General features: G+C 40.6%; 1 protein-coding gene across 2 annotated transcripts in view; it reads right to left on the bottom strand.

Moving 5' to 3' along the window:
• Positions 1–13,865, bottom strand: part of rbfox3a (RNA binding fox-1 homolog 3a) — a gene marked incomplete at both ends in the record, with an annotated part of 244,070 nt that extends 230,205 nt beyond the window's left edge. The window contains one exon of one of the 2 annotated variants that reach the window (XM_083993815.1): positions 13,841–13,865. In XM_083993815.1, coding sequence (XP_083849941.1) covers positions 13,841–13,862 — 22 coding nt within the window. Of the gene's footprint in view, positions 1–13,836 lie in introns of both variants that reach the window. The other variant, XM_083993812.1, reaches the window with a different exon arrangement.
• Positions 13,866–20,232: the final 6,367 nt, after the last annotated feature.

The raw sequence follows: 20,232 nt of genomic DNA on the forward strand, positions 1-20,232 counted from the left end.
TATGTATCTGTCATGACTTATATATGTCTGCTCTCTGCTTGGAGGACTGGAGTCTTTTACAGCTCAAGCTGGGTGGGAGATGTTGATAGGCCACAACAAATTCCTTACTGCACTTCTGCTATCACTTATTCAGCCTGTTGATCTGTCTTTTGTCTTCTGTTTCTGTCTGTTTCTTGTGTATTTTGTTCTTTTGGACCTATAAAAAAAAGTGGGTGTTGAAATGTTTAAGAGACAGCATTGCTGGAGTGTTATCCAGTTAATAAAGTCCGCTGAGACGAATGTATGATTTTCAACGAGTGAAATAAAATGCAGAAAGAGAAGGAGAGAGAAGGGTAGGATTTTTTTCCCATTGCTGAGTACAGTCCACTCCAGCTATATATGGAAAGAACAATGAGATCATTTCTGTTATGATTTGGTGCTATATACATTTAATTTACTTGGGATGTGGAACCAGGCCGGATATTAGTCAGGCTGTGCTGAACATTAGTGGAGAATCACATCTACATCTTCTATATCCAAAACCAAGTTCAATTCTTCAGTTATTTTTTTGAGTATTTTTTTTTTTGTCTGACAAAGATGGTGAGAGAGACAGAAAGGTCAGGGAGAAAGGGAGAAAGAGATGAGTGTTTATGGTCAGTGTTTTACCAGGTGAGCCGCTGCAGCTTCTGCAAACTGTGGTTTTGACCAGACAGGATAATGTAACTGACACTATTAAACAAAAGTAGGTCTGACACAAACAGGAGGTAAATCTATAACTGTCAAGAAAGAAAAGATGCTGTCTGAGCTGTTGTTTCCTCTCTGTGTCTGTATGACACACACTGGAAAACAAGAGATTTCACACTAAAATGTTATCTACCTCCAAACATGTGTTTCAATATCTGCATTGGATGTGCACACAACAGAGAAGCAGGCACAGGCGCATGTGGGCGCACACACACAGTATTCTGTAGCTGTACAACAATGTCAACAGTATGCGAGTCACAGCAAAGTGTATCTGAAGAGCACATAGTTTAAAGATATTTAAGAGTATATCTTCATACCTTTGGTCCATGATGAGACTTTTTAATGAAAAAATGGCCGTTAACAGGACAGGGTAGTTATGAATCAATGAGTCTTGAAGGGCAAATGGCACAAGACGACCTGTGCGTGGTGCATTTACACTAACAATTTAACGAGAGATCCTGTTAAATGAACACTTTCAAATGATTTACTAACTCAACTACAGCCTGAGGTTCGACCTTGGACGCCAACTCTGTGACTTCATCTTGTTTTCAGATAGTGGGGCATTCAGTTAAGGTTAAAATGGACACGACATGACACTGACATGATGTATATCCACTGTTCCTCTCCAACCATCTCACCCTAGCTGAAATAACGTTGTGATAACTTTATACATTTCAGACCTTTGGTACTTTGATGACTGTAAAACACATAAAACAGAGCTCACTGTGCACTGTTGATGAAGTTGAACCCCCCCCCCCCTCCTCTCGCTCTCTTCCATGCTGCTCAAGCGCTGTTGACTGTATTGGGCAATAGACTTTCCATTAAAACCTTTTACATAACCATGAAAGAGTGTTTCATGGAAGAGTAGAGGTTGAGCAAATATTCAATATGACCTTTTCTAAAGGCCTGTATTCCAATAAATACTAATTTCCTGTTGATCTAATTAGCGCCTGGAGGAATTTGTCATCATCAATTATTGAGGAGGTGTGGGGGGGTGTGGGGTATTATTTATTAAGCAGTTCTTTAATTTTGCTGAAACCACCCACTGACGTGTGCAGCACTAAAGGAGTGGTGTACAGCCACACTACAGTGGCGCAATCTCCCTACAGGCTTAAACACAGTGGGACAGAGTGAACATGTGTCGGCTCGGTGAAGAGAACCGAGTACACGATGCAGCTGCTACAGTAGGAGAAATGTCTGGGTGAAAATGTGGTAGATGAAATAAAAATATAAACCTGTTAAAGTCTCACTGTACACTACAGTATGTACCCTGCTTTCAAGCCATGGGCTAATTCTGGAGCTGCGAGGACTAATTCCAATGGGCATTGAGCTATATTTCGACCTTTAGCTTTTTCTTGTGTGACCATTATAATGTTAAAAAGAGAATTATTTAACTGTCAAAACATTATAATTAAAAATCCAATATAATATAAAAGCAAATTGCCATGTGTTTTTGATTGTAAAGCAGCTATGAAACCTTCAAAGCCTCAGTCCGAGAAACACACACAGCCTGTTTTCAGATACTGAAACTTGTGATGTCACAAACAAAGCAGTTAGGCTACTACTCCCAAGCGTAACACACTTGGGGCCCACATCCAACTGTGTAGGACTTGGATTCTCTGAGTTTCTCTTTGTTTGTTTTTTTTTAAACAAGAAATATTCTTTTTTTTTGGTAGGATCAATTATAAAGCAATCAGAACAGAGACATCAGAGCCTCAGCCTCTCCTCTGATTGGTTGAGAAATGAGATGTAAAACTACACTGAGATGGTCTTTGGTTCTTAAAACAGTGGCTTTAATGGTTCAAATAAAACACAAGAGATGTAAATATACTGGATCTTTAAACTGTAGCACTAAAGTTTCATTTGGAAAATTAGCTCATTTCACCTGGATTTTTGAATTTTTCTGAGAACTAAAAATATTTTAAAAATTTAGCACACGGATGACACCTGCTGCTGTCTCGTTTGGTAATCCTCAGAAAGATGCTTGAGATCCTGAGAGCCCATTCATCCCCCAATCACCACACAGGATGCAAAAGAAGCTTCTTTGTAAGTTTTATCAGCAATTTTGGGTTATATCAATTTCCTGTGGCAGGTGGGCAGCAGGACATTTAATATCCAGTTTTTTCCATAAACAGCAGACTTCCAGATTTTGTCCTGTAGAAAATAATCCACTCAATTTGTGTTTTCTGCAGCTGCTGTCTTCTGTAAAAGAACCACTAACTTCTGCCAACTATGAGCAAATGATGACAACAGCACTTGGCAGCCAATCAAGCTGCAGTGGGGCAATAAGGTTGTACTGATGGTAATGTTCCATTTTTATTTAGATTGTTTTAGAGAGGTGTTGGTTCAACTGTACATAGTCCAAAGGGAACTAAAGAGGAAACCGAGGCCAAAAACAACTGAAGAGAAAAGATTGAGGTCAGAAAGGGACAGAACAACATGAGGGAGGTGTGGAGCAAATAAAACACTGCACTGAGCCGGCCTGGGATGTACTAGGTCTAGGAGACCCAAAATTAAAGTTCTCTTTCAACAAGTTTGACAGAAATCTCAGACAGCACTAAGGTTCCTGCTGATCACATCTGTCCTCCCCCCCCCCCCCTCTGCCTAGGACTGCTCCAACATGTGCATGGGTCCTCGGCCAGAATCAGGTCTGGACCAGCAACCACATCCTGGCTGATTCTGGTTGGTTGAAAGACAGGTGTGGAAGTAGAATGATGAATTGTGTTATATTTGAACAGGACGTCGACTGAGGAACTGGGTGAATGTCGAAGTGGTAGAAAAACAAAAAAACATGAAACCCAATAATCCATCAGAGTCATTTTGGACTCTCACTCAGGCCTCAAAACAAAATGTAATCTAGAGCTGGATTACAACTACACTGCACTCCCAACCAGGTTGAGGAAACTATGTACATGTAGCACTTCCTACATACGTCAGGGTGTCAGGGTGTCTCAACAGAGCTGCATCTGACTGTGGAGCTGCATCAACTGTCATCCTGGAAAAAGTGGAAAGAATGGACTACATGCAAATAAAAAAAGAAGCTGGATAAGACAAACAGCATTAAAGGTGTATCTAAGAAGAGACAAAGCAGACCTCTCCTCCTAAGAAGACCCTGCACAGTTTTGTGATGGAGAGGAGGCATCAAGGACAGGGAAGTCAGGAGACTTACCAACCTGCTACTAAGGAACAGCACCGTGGTCTGATTGGAACTGAACAGTCTGGATTTACGTAGTGGTGGAGGGAGAGATGAAAGACACGATCAAAACTGTACAACACCAGAGCAAAAAACAAAATTGCAAACTACTAACTAAGCATTCAGCCTTTATGTGTTCGGCCTGAATTTCTAACAAGGATGTGGGATCCGATAAGGAGCGGTGGCCATGGAGGCAGGGCTTCAAGGGTTGCCCACTGTTATCAGGGCAGCATTGTGTTCCAGCCTGTCTTCCCACAGTGCATCTCTACCAGCTAAAAGCATGTGTTACCAACAACCTCTCACAGCGTCCGAGTGGGCCGGCGCTGAGTGGAAAGGTGGGAGTCACAGATAGGGCCTTATCTCACACTTTAAATTTTAATTGTCGTCTCCACTCCGCTAAGTTTCTCCCCTACCTTCACTTCAATCTTTAATGAAGATTAAGGAGTCCTAACAAAAGCCTTATCAACATGACTGAGGAGGAGAGGAAAGGCCTAATCAGGTGTAGCCTACACACACACACACACACACACTTACATTTCTGGGTACAGTATGAATTTAATATGCCAACGAAATTGAAAAAGATGAGGGCACGCACACACCCACACACTTAGAGGTGTAGCGAGGATGCAACTGTAAGTTCATACATCTACACAATAACAGACACACACACACACAGCAGCAGCAGCACAGACCTGCAGGTGAAGGTGAAGGTGAGACACCAACTTTTGCAATTACAGGACACTGGTGCATTAAATTTTGGCCGGCTCCGAGTCAAAGCAGTGAGAAGAACTGGCTACTGAAGTGGATAAGTTCAGATAAACCAATCACACTGCAACCTAACCTGATGACTTTCTGTAGCTCTATATCAATGTCACTGTACGTCCTTTGGCCCTGACAGACAAGTCATAAATCACATGACCGTTAAAAGCCCTCGCTTGCTTAATATATGTTGAGAAGCAGAAAATATTAATGTTGAAATGTGTCCATATCATTTACCTAATACACATATTGTACATAAATATGTCTCACACACAAATGCAAGCGAATGTGCCGACATAATTTGATAATAGGATAAGGACACATGGACATAGAGATCCTAATACACACACACACACACACACACACACACACACACACACACACACACACTCTGAGCCAAGCGGCTCACAGCTATCTCAGAACAACAGCTAACAGAGGATGTCTCATTAATATCAGCCCCTGTTAGATCTCAGCCAATCAGAGCAGAGGAGACCCAAATTGATTTCCTGAATGCAAAACCATGACACAATCATGGCTCCACTAAAGCTCCACGACACACTCCACAGCATTTATCGGATAGAAGATGCTATTTTCATTAAAGTCTTATTATTGCATAGATTCACTCACAAAGGCAGACATATGTACACACACACACACACACACATACAGTGAAGCAGAGGTTTCCATATTGCTGGGTGTTGCATATCAGAGGAAAAGAGCAATATTGGCACCTAAATGACTTGCAAGCCAAGCCTTCTCTCTCTCTCTCTCTTTCTCCCTCCTCTCTCACTCTCTCTCTCACACACACACACACACACACACACACACACACACACACACACACACACACACACACACACACACACACACACACACACACACACACACACACCTTCCCATAAAACAGGAGCAAGATTCACACCAAATCTGGGCTAAGTGGATGTGACATATGGGGAGATGAAGAACACACTTTTTTCTATCAGTGCAACCCTGTGTGCATGTGTGTGTGTGTGTGTGTGTGTGTGTGTGTGTGTGTGTGTGTGTGTGTGTGTGTGTGTGTGTGTGTGTGTGTGTGCAGGTGTGTGCGTGTGTGATAGAGAGAGCTTCTGTTTTTCTGTGATATAAGTTGTAGAATGATGATAGCATAGTAAAAATCCCCTCTATAGGAACACACAAAGCTGAGGAAATGTGTGTGTGTCTACATGTGAGTGTGTGTGTCTGTGTGAGTGTGTGTCTGTGTGCCTCTCTATATGAAGTTTAAGGTGGCAAATGGGCAAATGTGCGGCAATTCACTAATAACCAGCGACTCTGCATCTGCAGGCAGCTGAATCCCGTACGGGTGTCATATGTAAAGTGCTTTCCACTGAGCAGAAATTACTCCCGTCTGCCCTCCTCACACACACACACACACGCACACACACGCACACACAGAGTCACATACACACGCACACACACACATGCACACACAGAGTCACATACACATATCTAGATGGCCAAGAGGGATGGAGGGAGGGAAGGAGGGAGGGAGAGACAGAGAAAAGCTGACTTAAACATTTTTCTCCATTTCACAAAAGTAGCTGTGCTGTTGTCAACATGATGAATGAGAGAATAAAAAGAGAGAGAGAGGCTCAGAGAGAGAAGGGAGAGGGAGGCTGGGTAGTTGTAGAGGAGAGGGGAGGATAGAAGTGTCTGACCTGAGGATGTGACAACAGCTGTTGAACATTTTCAATGTAATATTTTCTAACTAATTACAAATGTGGATATTTTTACTACTGAGATGGAATCTGAATTAGTTCAAACTGTGCATACACACACACATGCACACACACACACACTCACACACTTACATTTATGACCCTGTCCTGCTGCTGATCATTAAACAGGTGAGAAGTGTGTACAACAAGCAGCCTCAGCATGTTGCTGCGATGGACTGCAGCATGATTGGCACACAGGCAGGAGTGTGTGCGAGTGTGTGTCGGTGCATAATGAACTGAAAAACATGTCATGCAACAACAATCACACGCTGTCAGATGACTGATGTCTTGATTTGATCTAGTTTGAGATTTGATTTGAACTCAGTTGAAAGTGTTTTAGTCCAAAGTATGGCTGGAAATAAAAGGTGCAACTGTGTGTGTGTTAGTGTGTCTGTGTGTGTTCCCATTAAATCTATAATGACGGTGAATCTTTTGGCTGTTTTCTTGTACCAGACGAGCCTGTAGGTCGTCTGTGCAGCAGGTTATTATACTGCGACATGTAGTTACATTTTGTGGTTAGGCGACATCTAGTGGTTGGAGTCATCACTGGCAGAACTAATGACAGGAAGAAGCCTGGTGAGATTTTCAACAGAGCAAGGAAATCCATCAGGAGGAGGTTGTGATCGAGAGGACGGGCAGAAAAACCCCGGAAATTCAATGTCAACGTGAAGCTAGCTGTGAAGCTAGCCATCCATGACCACTCAAGAAACCAAACATCAAATATTCTAAAATCTTAAAGAGGTACAGTAACACTTTATAATAAGTACACACTATTAAGCATTAGTTAAGCATTAATAAATACTGAACTCTTCATTTATAACGCATGAATACTCATTATGTAGTTTATAGATACAGTTAGTGCTTATCAATGATGAGTTAAACATTTTTAACTGTGTTTATAAACTACATACTAATGAGTATTTTTGTGTTATAAATGTGTGTTACCGAGAGGTAACCCAATGCATGGTCTTTTCCTACACCTACCTAGAAAAAATTGATTTTCCAATTAATATTGATCTTCATTTTAAAGATCTGATATCGATTCATAAAATCCTTAGATCAATCTTTTTATGTTTGCCATTTCCTGTTAGCACTTCTGGAGTGTTTCATGTTAAATAAATGTGCATAATGTAACCGCTTTTGGCTCAACTTTTAATGTAGCCTAAACATTCATATTTTCAATAAAACGCCAGGTGAGAGTTCCATCTTTGTACAATTTGCAGCGTTAGTTCTGTGAACATCTCTCATGCAAAATTGGTACTTAAACTGAAAGTACTGTGAATGAATCGATATCGAATCGGATCAAACTGAAAATTGAATTGAATTGGGACCTTGTGAATCGGAATCGAATCGATTCAGTAAATCAGTAGCGATACCCAGCCCCACACCTACCCAAGACATGAGTTTTTATGATAACCATCCTACACGCCATTTCCTGTGCATGCTGAATGTTTTGTTACCATGACAACAAAGATAAAGTACAGCTGCAAGTGGTTTGGAATAGACAACATGTGTCTTTTTTAAAGTTGGACAAAGGTTTGAAAATTTGGTTGGTCAGAGTTTAGATAAAGAGGAATTTTGTTCAAAGCCTGAACTGAACAGTTGTTCACTGGACTATGTTCCAGTTCAATTGTTGGGACTAAAATATTAAAAGTAGGGCTGTCAGAGTTAACGCGTTAATCGCGATGCGATTAATTAAAAAAATTAACGCGATTAATTTTTTTAATCGCTGTTAATCGCGGCCCATTTTGTCCTCTGTCTGCTGGACTGGAGGACTGGAGTGTGGGACCTCCAGTCCAGTAGGTGGCGGTAAGGCACCTTCAAGTTGGTTGCTACACAAATATACACAGTCTAACATTGTATATCCACAGCTCCATCCATTCATTTTTTGACGGCTTTGTTGTAAACAAATGCACATGGCCATGTATTGATTTTTTTGAGGGCATCGGTTGTCAACAAATGCACGTGGCGATGTATTGATTTTTTGACGGCTTCTGTTGTCAACAAATGCACATGGCCAGGCAGAGGTGTAGCAAAGTAAAGGGCAATTTCCACTGGATGCAATTCATTTCAATTCTGTGTGAGTTTCATGCATCATGTGTTATGATTAGGTAGCTAGCCTACTAGGTCTGGTCTAAAAGTTGTTTGTCTAGAGATTATAACACTTTGGAGTGTTGAAAGTCCAAAGCGCCATATATAATATTTTTAATAGAGATTAATCGCGAGTTAACTATGGAAAAAATGCGATTAATCGCGATTAGAAAAATTAATCGTTTGACAGCCCTAATTAAAAGTATGTGTGAGAAAAGTTTTCTTGAATACTCTGCCATAATAAGGATGTTTTTCATAACTACTGTGAACTCTACAATATATCACAAGCTACACATACAGTTACTGTTGTATTGGAAAGTTTTCAAGCTGAGGGTACAGTTAATGTGAATTATAGGAGGAGAAAAATGCTCTTGCCTTGCATTTAATGTGTTTAAAAAGTATTTCATTTATTTTACCTCTATGACAGAGAGAAGGCAGTTAGTTGTAGTTAGTTATGGCTATTCCAATAAGCAGCACCTGCATTAAGAGGGATTCACTGTTGTGACTGTGTGCGATGCTTCAACACAGCATCTTTACAACGATCTCTGCAGAAAGTGGAGCAATGACAGAGAGTAGAAAAAAAAGCAGGAAAGTTAAATATCTGGTACCACCTGCTGGTCATAGTCAGAGGAGATGACACACCAACACATTTACTGTTCACATTGTCATCTGTTCTTTTTTCTTTTAAAACTCGGGAGAGACAAATATAGAAGTGGAGCTCACACTGAACAAAGACATGATGTGGAGCATTGTGGAGCACTGAGCCTATCTGAGTGTGCTGCTGAAGGTGTAAGGGTGGGGGCACTGGGGGGGTGGGAGGGTTATTCATGGTGATGTTTGCTGTTCATTGCCTGAGTGTTCTCCAGCCTATTATAACCAGTAAAACAACATGAATATTCAATGTGAAATGCGGCGCTCCTCCGGATGGCCCCGAGGACTCGCTGGTTGATTGTGATCCATGACAGCTGACAATCGGCCCATTGCAGGGGCCATAACCCGGTGCTTGTGCGCTGATGACGGCGTGAAGCGGTGGCCTCAAACAGAGCAGTAATTGGACATTACTCCCGTGGAGAGAGGCTAAAAGCATCTCCACTAGTCTTTGTGCTGACATTCCTCTTTTACTCTCATCACACTCTTCTCCATTTCCCTTCATTCTGGCCAGCACTCCTTTAATTGTAATGGCCTTTCTGGGAGTGTTAAAAGCGGCTCAGAGACACTGGACATCACTTTAACAAATACAAAGCGAACCTTTGTCATTCACACTCCTGAGCTCTCTCTCTGTCCGTGTGTGTTTGCGTGTGGAAGCTAATGAATCCACACTGATCAGTTTGTGTCTATTGAGCCTTTTCACCCTTTGCTGCCAATGAGTATTTGCACATCCATCACATCTGTCACTGAACTGAAGATGTCTGCATTGTACAATTATCTGTGTGTGTGTGTGTGTGTGTGTGTGTGTGTTTGTGCGGGTGTGTATCAGTTAGAGAATCAGTACAGCAATCTTTCCTGTTTAGGATGCTATTGTGTGTATCTGTGTTAATAATGTAAGGGTGGCTTTAACAGCTCACTGGCTGCGTTGTGCTATCACCATTAAGGCCAAGCTTTAATTTTTAACGAAGGGGAAAACAAACTTTCACGGCTTCACTAACATTAACAAATGACTATGGGGTCTAATTCCACCAGTCAGCACCCGGCAATCAGCACAGAGCAATCTGCATCACAGGTACAGTTTGAATTAGTTTGTGTGTCCACAGATCAATCATCGGTCAATAGTCATTGTGCTGAATGTTCCTCTGCTCGGATCAAGCCTCTGTCTTGTCTTTGCCCGTGTCGAGTTTCCCAGCGTGCACTGTAAAAGCTGTCCCTTCAGCCGATGGCACATATGTGACAAATGTAAAATAAGTCGGAGTGAGATTAATTTCCCAACCAGAGGAACAAGAGCTTCCATTAACCTCTGGGCAACAGAAGACCCTCCACTTAATTGGATAATTTTTGCGAAGACGAGCTTCATGAAGCTTTACAGGGCGTGGGGAGAAGTACACTTGTTTAGGGAACTCACCAGAGCTGAAGGCTGCAGATAGAAAAGGGTGAACGATTAATCACTGGAGGACAGACGGACATGGACATGAGTTTACATGTGTTGCTGGTGTGATGTGGAAGGATTGTGTCCATGGACGAGCAGCAGGATAAGAAACCTAAAAAATAAAGATGGGACTTTGACTATTGAGATGCTATAAGATGTCAGGTTGTGTTATTTTTTGTTTAAGCTCCTGAACCAGAAAACACAACAATTACCTGGTTTTTCATTGAGCAAAATTGTAGTTTTCTTTTTCTCAGTTTGCCGGTGAAACTTTAAACGTTGAAAATACACACAGGATTTCTGTCTGCACACCATACTGTGGAGAAAAAAAAATACATATATCCAGACCTGCCATCGCTTTTATACTACTACTGACAGAATGAACAATCAGTGTAATATAATGTACATCACCAACCAAAGAGAAGCCATGCAACTGTGGTATGGATATAAAAGATATATTAGTTAAACCAGACATTAAACGTATCCACCCTGTCTGTTCAAAGTCTGTCTGATGGAGCCAGTCGCTCCCCATACTCCATGTTTCTATCACATCTGCTGCCAGCTCAGCCCAGGCACCGCCCCAACAACACACCAACTAAACACCGACTCTTCTACAGGTGAAAAGGAAGATGCTGTCTCCTGTCTCACACCTGCAGCAACTAGACTCCTCTAAGTAACACACGTTGTTTGAGACGGATCAACGAGCAGATGACAGTCATTTTTGACTTTTAAAAGAAAAATGTACTTCTCTTTAACGTTGTGAACAGGAAGTCAGTGAAGGAGCAGGTGTTTTTGATTTACCCTGATACCTGCAGCTCACTGGTCGGGGTGGGATTTGAGAGTTGCTGTGAACATGGGGGGTGGACTTCGCCTTCTGGGTGAAGCATGTTATGTATGTATGTATGTTATGTTACAGGACTACAGATGGAAATTAGCGGCTCCGCTAAATCTGGTGCAGCCATCTTTTTATTGTTTTCAATAATTAATGTCACTGCACACTGTCCTTTTTAAATAAATAAATGAAATGAAACTTTCAGAAAATCATTAGGAAAAAATGAAATAGGAAAATGGATTTCATGTCATGACGATGATGATGATGAGGATGGTCATCATCATCATTATCATCATCACGTTGTTATATCACTTTCAACCACATCAGCATTTTAAGTAATTTGGTGAAAAGTGGACTTGATTGAAAGCAGCAGGCCTTTCATTGTGAAAAGAGGGTCACCATGCGATAAAATGGCAAATTAAAAAGAAAAAGAAAAAGCAATACTATTATAGTAAAAGGAGGGAAGATCTACAACCAGTATAAAACAGCAGAGAACACTCAGCAGGCCGCTCTTGGTGCTGTTGGTTCTTGGTGCTCTCCTGTTCAATAAAAAGGTCGTCGTTGGCCACATCAAAAACAATTTTTACCACAAGAGCATCACCACCACGAATCTCATCACGGAGCTTCAAAGGAGCCACAACTCTCTCCAACGATGATCGTCTCTTTAAGCCACGCGCAACTTTCCAATTAGCTACCATGTCAGTGTAATTGGGCTGTAGAGCCTTGATTGGGCCTGGAGGCCTGTTGACGAACACTGATAGAGGCTGAACCAGGCCAAGCTGTAATTGATATTATGGAGAGGGAGGAGGAACTGTGCGTGGATCTGTGTGTGTGTGTGTGTGTGTGTGTGTGTGTGTGCCCTCAGCTTATTATGTGTATCATGAATTCCTGTCACTCCTCCATGGCATATGTTGATTAAAGTGATTTCTACTCTGGTGTTTTTCTCTCTGATGTTCAGATCATCGTCTTTTCTAATGATAATTTAATGCATGTTTATAATACAAATCCACAATACAGCTTTCCAATCAGCATCTGTTTTCTTTGTGCACAACAATCAGGGAAATGATGAAAAAAAAAGGTGCAACACACAAAGCACTGAACCCAGTGTGAAGGATTCAGAGGTGCACACACACACACACACACATTGGATTTTACACAGGCGGTTGGTGCAGTGGCTGCAGTGGAACCACACTAGATCTAAGCTGGTTGTGATTGATCTTTCCTCCTGCTATTAGATTGGTATTGATGTGCCAGTAGGACAGATGGCCACACCTACAGCCAGGGTCACACTTCAGAAGCTCAAATTTAATCGAAATAATAATACATTTTTTATGATCGAGCTGCACGGAGGTTTGGAAGTGAGCGGTGAGTTGCGGGGGTGGGGTGGGGTGAGGGGGGTGTGTGTGTGCAGGGGTAACATTAGGACCGCGCGTTTACAGCCAGCGTTTACGAGTCCGCACTAAAACTCGCCATGCACGCAGTGCAAACTGGGAAACATAACGGCAAAACGCTTTGTGTTTAGGATCCAAAAAAGATACTGCACAAGTTCATCCAACGGCAGACAGTCAGTCAACACTCTAACAGTAGGCATCTGAGTATTGGGTTACCTCTGCATGATTAACAACTGCTACTAAATGCTGCACTGAGAGCAATCCAGAAATCTCCATCAACAAATTCACTTTGTCGAAACTTTGCAGCCCCCAGGATGAAAACACAACCAGCGTGAGCATAACCAGGCTCACATTTCATAATAAAAGCCCAGCATTACAAACAGTACATGATATTTCATTGATGTTAATACTGAAAAATAAATAGATGAATGGTACAGGATACAACAACAGGCCTACTGCCCTAAACTACAGACCTAGATAGATAGATAGATAGATAGATAGATAGATAGATAGATAGATAGATAGATAGATAGATAGATAGATAGATAGATAGATAGATAGATAGATAGATAGATAGATAGATAGATAGATAGATAGATAGATAGATAGATAGATAGATAGATAGATAGATAGATAGATAGATAGATAGAGTGTGCAGCAGCGTAGCAGGAGCAGCAGAATTAAAGAGACTTTTTTGTGGCGTTTAATATCCATTCATTGGCTGGACTGCTGACACAGTGAGAGCACTGCACTCAGGATTTATAGCCACTTCTAATGGGCATGCCCAGAACCAAAGCACTGCAGTCAGCACATTCTCCCTGCACACACACACTCACAAAGACAGCCAGCTACACACACACACACACACACACACCCCTGGGTAGCTGATGTCTGAGCGCATGTATCAGTAAACCCACTGGATGGGGAAACATATGCACAGATGTGGCGAGTGTCTGCAACAAAACAAGAGGTACAAACACACGCACATGCACACAAACACACACATATACAAACACTGACCTGCCCAGCTGGGGGTCTCCATGTACAGCCGGCTGGTCTGAAAGAAGGGACCTTTGTGCTGCCCTGTTAGACAAGCAGAGAACAGAGAGGGAAAGGTGAGCCATCAAAGACACATTTTAACATCAAACACAGGTTGTTTGAAGCAAACGATCCGTAAAGAGAGAGATGAGACAGACGCCATGATGGTTTAAACCACCACTGATTCCTGTATGGACGTGCAGACAGTATGGATCAGACAAAGAACACGGTTCAATATGTGGATGGAGCCGCAGCGGGATATTATACCTCAGTTTTCAGTGTTAGCTCATGACAACGGAATTATTCACCTGTGTGAAAACAACTGAACCTTAGAAAGGAAATGAAGTATCACTTGATTTTTAGGGCTCCAGTCCTGAACAGAAGAGGAATATCCCACACACCGCTGCTGCACACAATCACAATTTATTGATCATCTGAACATTTCTGTCTGCTTAGACCTTTATTTTTAACAACTCATCCATGATCATAGAAGAAGAGATCATTTTCCACCCATGTCGTACGTACGCAGTGTGTGGGGTATTCTTCTTTTCATGACAGAGGTGACATGTTACAACACCTGCACCTACTGTAAGACATTTGCATTCATGAATACATTTGTCAAAGTTATTTTCAAATTGCAATGTAAAATAATCAATTAGCACAAACTGCAAATGCTCTAATCCTCACTTTCTGTTGTCATAATTGGATTGATTCAATTAAAAAGGCTTCAATTTACATTTTACAGACACTGTTTTTTAATAGTTCGGACTACATCAATAAGCAGATAATCTAAATGTTAGAAACACATTTAATTATAAATCAATGGGGAGGGGAATCAAAGAATCAATGAATCAACAGGCTTTAACAAGGAGCACTAAATCACTCTATATCAAAGTGGACTATAACTTGATGTTACAAAATGATTGATGCCATACAAACACTTAATATGATAAATAATTTATTTACAAAATATATAAATAAAATAAAATGAAAATAATAATAATAATGAAAAGATTTGAAAACCATGGCACTAAATACGCAGTAAAGCAATATAACAATATTACAGCTAGGGTTGTATATAATAGTTTGTATGATTTTGATTATAAAATGTCAAAATTGAATTCACCACAGTTTCTCTGCAGGGCCACATGTTCATGTTTTACTCTGTCTGACACACAGGTCAGAGCTACAGACATTCATTTCAAAGTTATTCTTCCTTTTCATTTACAATTTAGAAGCTGAGTAACTTTGTTGAAAAACTTAAACAACAACGGTACACTGAAGGCAAAGGAAAAGAAAAAAAAACAGTAAATCCAAAATATACATATATTTGATTTGTTTTTATTGCCATTTCTTCCATTAATTGTCTTGTCACATGGTGACATCTGAGACAGCTCCATTCCCTGAAGAACAACTCTTGAGAGCTTGTATTATTTTGTTATATTTGTCCCCCAGTATTAAGCTCAGTTACACATCAGCTCTCCTAAATTGCTTCTGTTAAAAATGAGCGTGTTTGTTTTATTTTTCTGCTTCTTATTTACTTATTTATTCATTTTACATTTCAGGATTTCCCTAATGGCTTTTTATGTAATTAGTTGGGGATTTAAATGACCAGTTATATTATGCGTGATTCATCTTTTGCCATTTGTATTTGCAAGAAAAAAAGTTTTTAAGTTCCACTGAATTCCACTCCCAGAATTAACAGACCTCTATAGGTTACAGCATTTAATTCTATATAAAGGGCAGTTTAAAAATAGCCTTATGTATTCTGTTTGAGTAAATACAGGGCCCAGTGCCCATATGGGTTTTTCTGTTGCTTACAAATTTGCTGAGAGATAACTAATTACTTGTGATGATACATCAACAACAGTGGCAGTGAGTTCATAATCCAAAGATGAAAGAGTGCTATTAAAGGAAATGATATTTCATCCAGCCCATCAGTGACCACAGCCACACACTGAATACAGCCTCAGTCCACTGACGGAGATTGACGCTGGCGTAATACTGTTTATCTGAGATCACATTAACATCTGGAACTGCTGCACCACTGTCATGATGTATGTCTACACACATAGAAACACACACAAACAGGGGTACAGTTGTACTCCCTAGACACAGCTATAAAAACATAAGTAAAAGAAAAATGGAAAAATGAAAAATGACTTTTTGGGAGGTGTTCAGTAGCCAAACAGCAGCTGTGACAGTGGCGTGTGGTTGTGGTGGTGGGGCAGGGGGGCGGGGCGGCACCTCTGACTGCTCACTGCTGTATTATGGTAATTAATGGGGTGTAATGTTGGAGCCAGGCCTATTCTGATTAAAAATGCATGTGGCAAGCAAAGGACGTCAGCCACTGTGTGTATGTGAACATCTCTTAAATGGTTGGCATTAATCTGATGTATGGTTCTAATCCCTCCAGTGGTTGAGCATGTGTGTGTGTGCGTGTGTGAGAGAGAGAGTCCAGGGGAAGGAATAGGTTTGGTTTCATTTTCCAGTTTGATAATAACAGAAAAAGAAGAAAAAAAAAAGATGAAGGAAAAAAAAAACCTAAACTGGGAAAACGGAAAAAAAGTGACAAGGAGAGAAGAAAACGGAATAAAGAGGAAAGTAAAAACAATGAGATAAGAAAAGAGATAAATACAAAGGAGGGCAGGATAAATAATGTTGGAAAGATGCTGCGTAAAAGAGGGTCAGAGATGAGGTAAAGGGAAAAAAAAGAGATGAACTAGGTTTAGATGGGGAACAGAGTGTGAAACAGTAATGAATCCATTTACTATAATGATGGAGTTCATTCAGCAAACAATAGCAAACAGATAATTAGCTGTCAACACAATGTACAATACATGTTTTATCCCCCTCCACTCGCAGCAACCGCAGATATATGAACACATGATTTCACAAATATAGACAAAATGTCCACAGCAGATGTGTTTATCATTACCAACACACACACACACACAATACTGGTCAGAGATTTCAATGGCTTACATTTACTCATTTACTCCAGAGGGACGCACAAAAAGGCATTGGTCGTGTTTTTTATATATGTGTGTGTGTAGTGGGGTTATAAGCCTACTACCACTATAACAGATATTAATTGTAACAATACTAATGACTTCTCAGGCCAAACTGAAACGTGATGTCATCATCTAAAAGCAGTTCTCACAGAGTCTATGCTCCGTAAAAAGCTCATCTGTCATCAGGGTAATTAAACGTGTCTGGTCACCTGTTGTTGCTGCTGCTGCCTGTAATGAATAGCAGGAGGATAAATAACATTTAGAAAGCCAGGTTCAGAGGGATGGAAGCGGCAGCGGTCACTCTCTCTGACTGATGTGGTCAGAGGAAATGTTGTCACATCACCGAGAGGAAGGATGTGATGTGATGTGATGACCCATAACATTGTCACTTTGTTTGATCTGCTCTTACTTATGGAGCAGTGATCAGCTCAAAGCTGCTTAATATGTGTCTATGAATCTCTTTGTGTGTGTGTGTGTGTGTGTGTGTGTGTGTGTGTGTGTGTGTGTGTGTGTGTGTGTGTGTGTGTGTGTGTGTGTGTGTGTGTGTGTGTGTGTGTGTGTGTGTGTGTGTGTCAGGGCTGAGCACCTCGACTAGGGGCCCCTAGCAGGTGACTGGGCCTGATTCCATTAAGCAGCCAGTAATTTGGCCCATGTTTAATCAAATCAACTTTAATACCTCCAATCAAATTACAGCAGCCTCCTGTGTCCTATCACACTGCGCCACAGAAGAAGAGACAGAGTCAGAGATGGAGGGAAGGAGGGAAAGAGGGAAAACAGACAAAAAAGTTCAACAGGAAAAAGCGGGGGAAAAATGGGATTGGAGTATTAAATGTGAGGTCATCAAACAAATGGTAAATGGTTAAATGAAGAGCGGAGACAGGTGGGAGTCAAGAGGAGAAAGAGAAAGAGAGGAAGAAGAAAAAGAAGTGAGGGGAGATGAAAATAAAGTACTGTAGGAGGGATGAAGCAAAGGAGTGAAGGAACAAAAGAAAGTAAACAGTTTGAGAAGAAGTGCAGAAGTGCAGTTTGACAGAACAGTGTGTATGTGTGTGTGTGTGTGAGAGAGAGGAAATTGATTACACTAGGACCAAGTAGATAAAAATAATCACCTCCTCTTCATCACTGCTATTTATACTGTGTGTTTGTGTGAGAGGCAGATTATTAAAAGTGTAGAATAAAAAAGGCCGACCTCTTCTACAAAACTTCTACTAACTTATTGTTGCTCATTTCTAATACGGCTGACACCATGCAGTCGTTTGATTATCCATTCACCAACAGTGAGGACCTGTCATTGTGGTGATCAGAATCCGATTACTCATAGAGTATACTTATTAGTATACTCCCCAGGGGAATGTTAGGAAAACACTGGTACAATCCTGTGTGGATGAATGGAACATGCATACTCTTATAACATTATTATAATTATATTATGTAACTTTATAATACAATATGATAATAATAATAGCCTACATGTGTGGCTCTACTGCTACTACAATTAATATTAATAATATTCTAAGAAGGAAATAAAAGTGGAATATCACCATAGTACATTTTCTGTCATCAGACATACGACATATGTAATGAATATAAAATATAAAAACAAATACATTCGTGTTCATGCATTTTAATGTAAATGAGTATTCAGTACTTGCTTGTCTTGTCAGCTTCAATAGAAACCAAGATCATGTTATTCAACAATTCAGACCATGAGGTGTGGACAGGGATGTTGCTAATTATTTGTGTAGCTCTGTAAGTGCCCTGTCATTTTTTTTTTTTAAATAGCTAACATTATTAATGTTCCACAGAAAAACAGATGGAGGACTAAAATATGCAAAAATAAAAAAGTTATTTACATGGGATCCTGCAGATATTTGACAAATTTATTTTTATGATCTGGATTAAAACTGTTTAAGTTACAGTATGTTTTATGTATTACATCAGTTAAAACCTTTAGTGTGCAGGCTGATTTGTTCACACACACACACACACACATCTAATCAGATCGGGTGCATATTCATTAGCACAAGTAAAAGCTGAATCTAATGTTGGCGGCACTGATGCCAGTGAGGGGAGCTTTGTACATCTGTTAATGAGAGATTAGGTGCACATCACACGTTGTTAATGGAACATGCAAAACAAAAAGAAGGAGGCTATTTAAATGAGTAGCAGCACATACAGTAGCTGAATCAGGACATGCATTGTTAGCGGTAAAAGTTTGAGGCGCGGTTCAGCTGCGCTCGCCTCCAACAGTTGAGGTTGTCAGAGATAATGCAGAAAGGTATATTGTGATAGAAGAGATGCAGTATGGGGAAATGTTTCCCATTTAATCATCTGTGCTTCACCTGGTTGTACAACCCAATTTTTCTCTCACACACCCCTCCTCTCAGGCTGCAGGTGAATCGTTGTGTGAATCCTTACTGTACAGTGTAGGTGCACAAAGATTTATTCAAGTAGAACTTGGCTACAAGGATCTGACTCAATAGCGTCATCATTCTTGGTAAATCATAGCTCATTTGTTGAGACAAAATTAAAGAGCCCTGCATCCCAGTAAGAAGGATTTTCCACACCTACCCAGTCGCCGCAGGAGATTTCCTATAGCACTTCACTATCACAGTGTAATTGTGCAAAAGAGATTGAAGACAAAGGAGAGGCTGAACAACACCTTTATGGGTCTAGCAATCAACCCCATCCTCAAGATACATGGTTAACTTGATGCAGCTAAACGCTGACCTATACATAGATTCTTCAGGCAGAAAATTGTGGAGCAATAATAAGAGAGAGAGGCTATAAAATCAGAAACAAGCAGCTCAAGGGATGCTGACTGAGAACTCTTAGATTGACTTCATTTCATACGTACAAACGGGTGCTTTGTGATGTCACTTGGTGGGCTGCTTGTGTCAGGTACTGTAGCATCAGCACTGGTATCAGGAGCTCTTTGTCAAAGAGGGAATTGTGATAGAGTCAGTAAAGAAGCAACAGGAACATAAGTTATAGTGCTGTGCTGCACAACATTTTTTTAAAAAAGAATAATGTGTATAGAAGCAAATATACCAAAAAGGTATGCCATAGAGTTTGCACCGAGGACTGTATGTGTCCAGTGTTTAGTTCCTGTAATTCACACATTGCAGCTGCTGGTATTACTAGAGCCATCTCATCTAAACATTTTAAAGACTTTTATGAACAAATCACTGTAGATTTCAACAAATAAAAAAATGCCATATTGTCATGCAAAGTGTGTCTTTGTATCTAAATCTCAGCCACATCAAATGACAGAACATCCTGAGTGAGTGATTATGAGAAAAAAAAAAAGACACAGACAGTGTCGGACCACGGACCAACATTTGCCAAATTCCTTTACCT

The sequence above is a fragment of the Trachurus trachurus genome (assembly GCF_905171665.1).
Source record: "Trachurus trachurus genome assembly, chromosome: 19".
Lineage (NCBI taxonomy): Eukaryota > Metazoa > Chordata > Actinopteri > Carangiformes > Carangidae > Trachurus > Trachurus trachurus.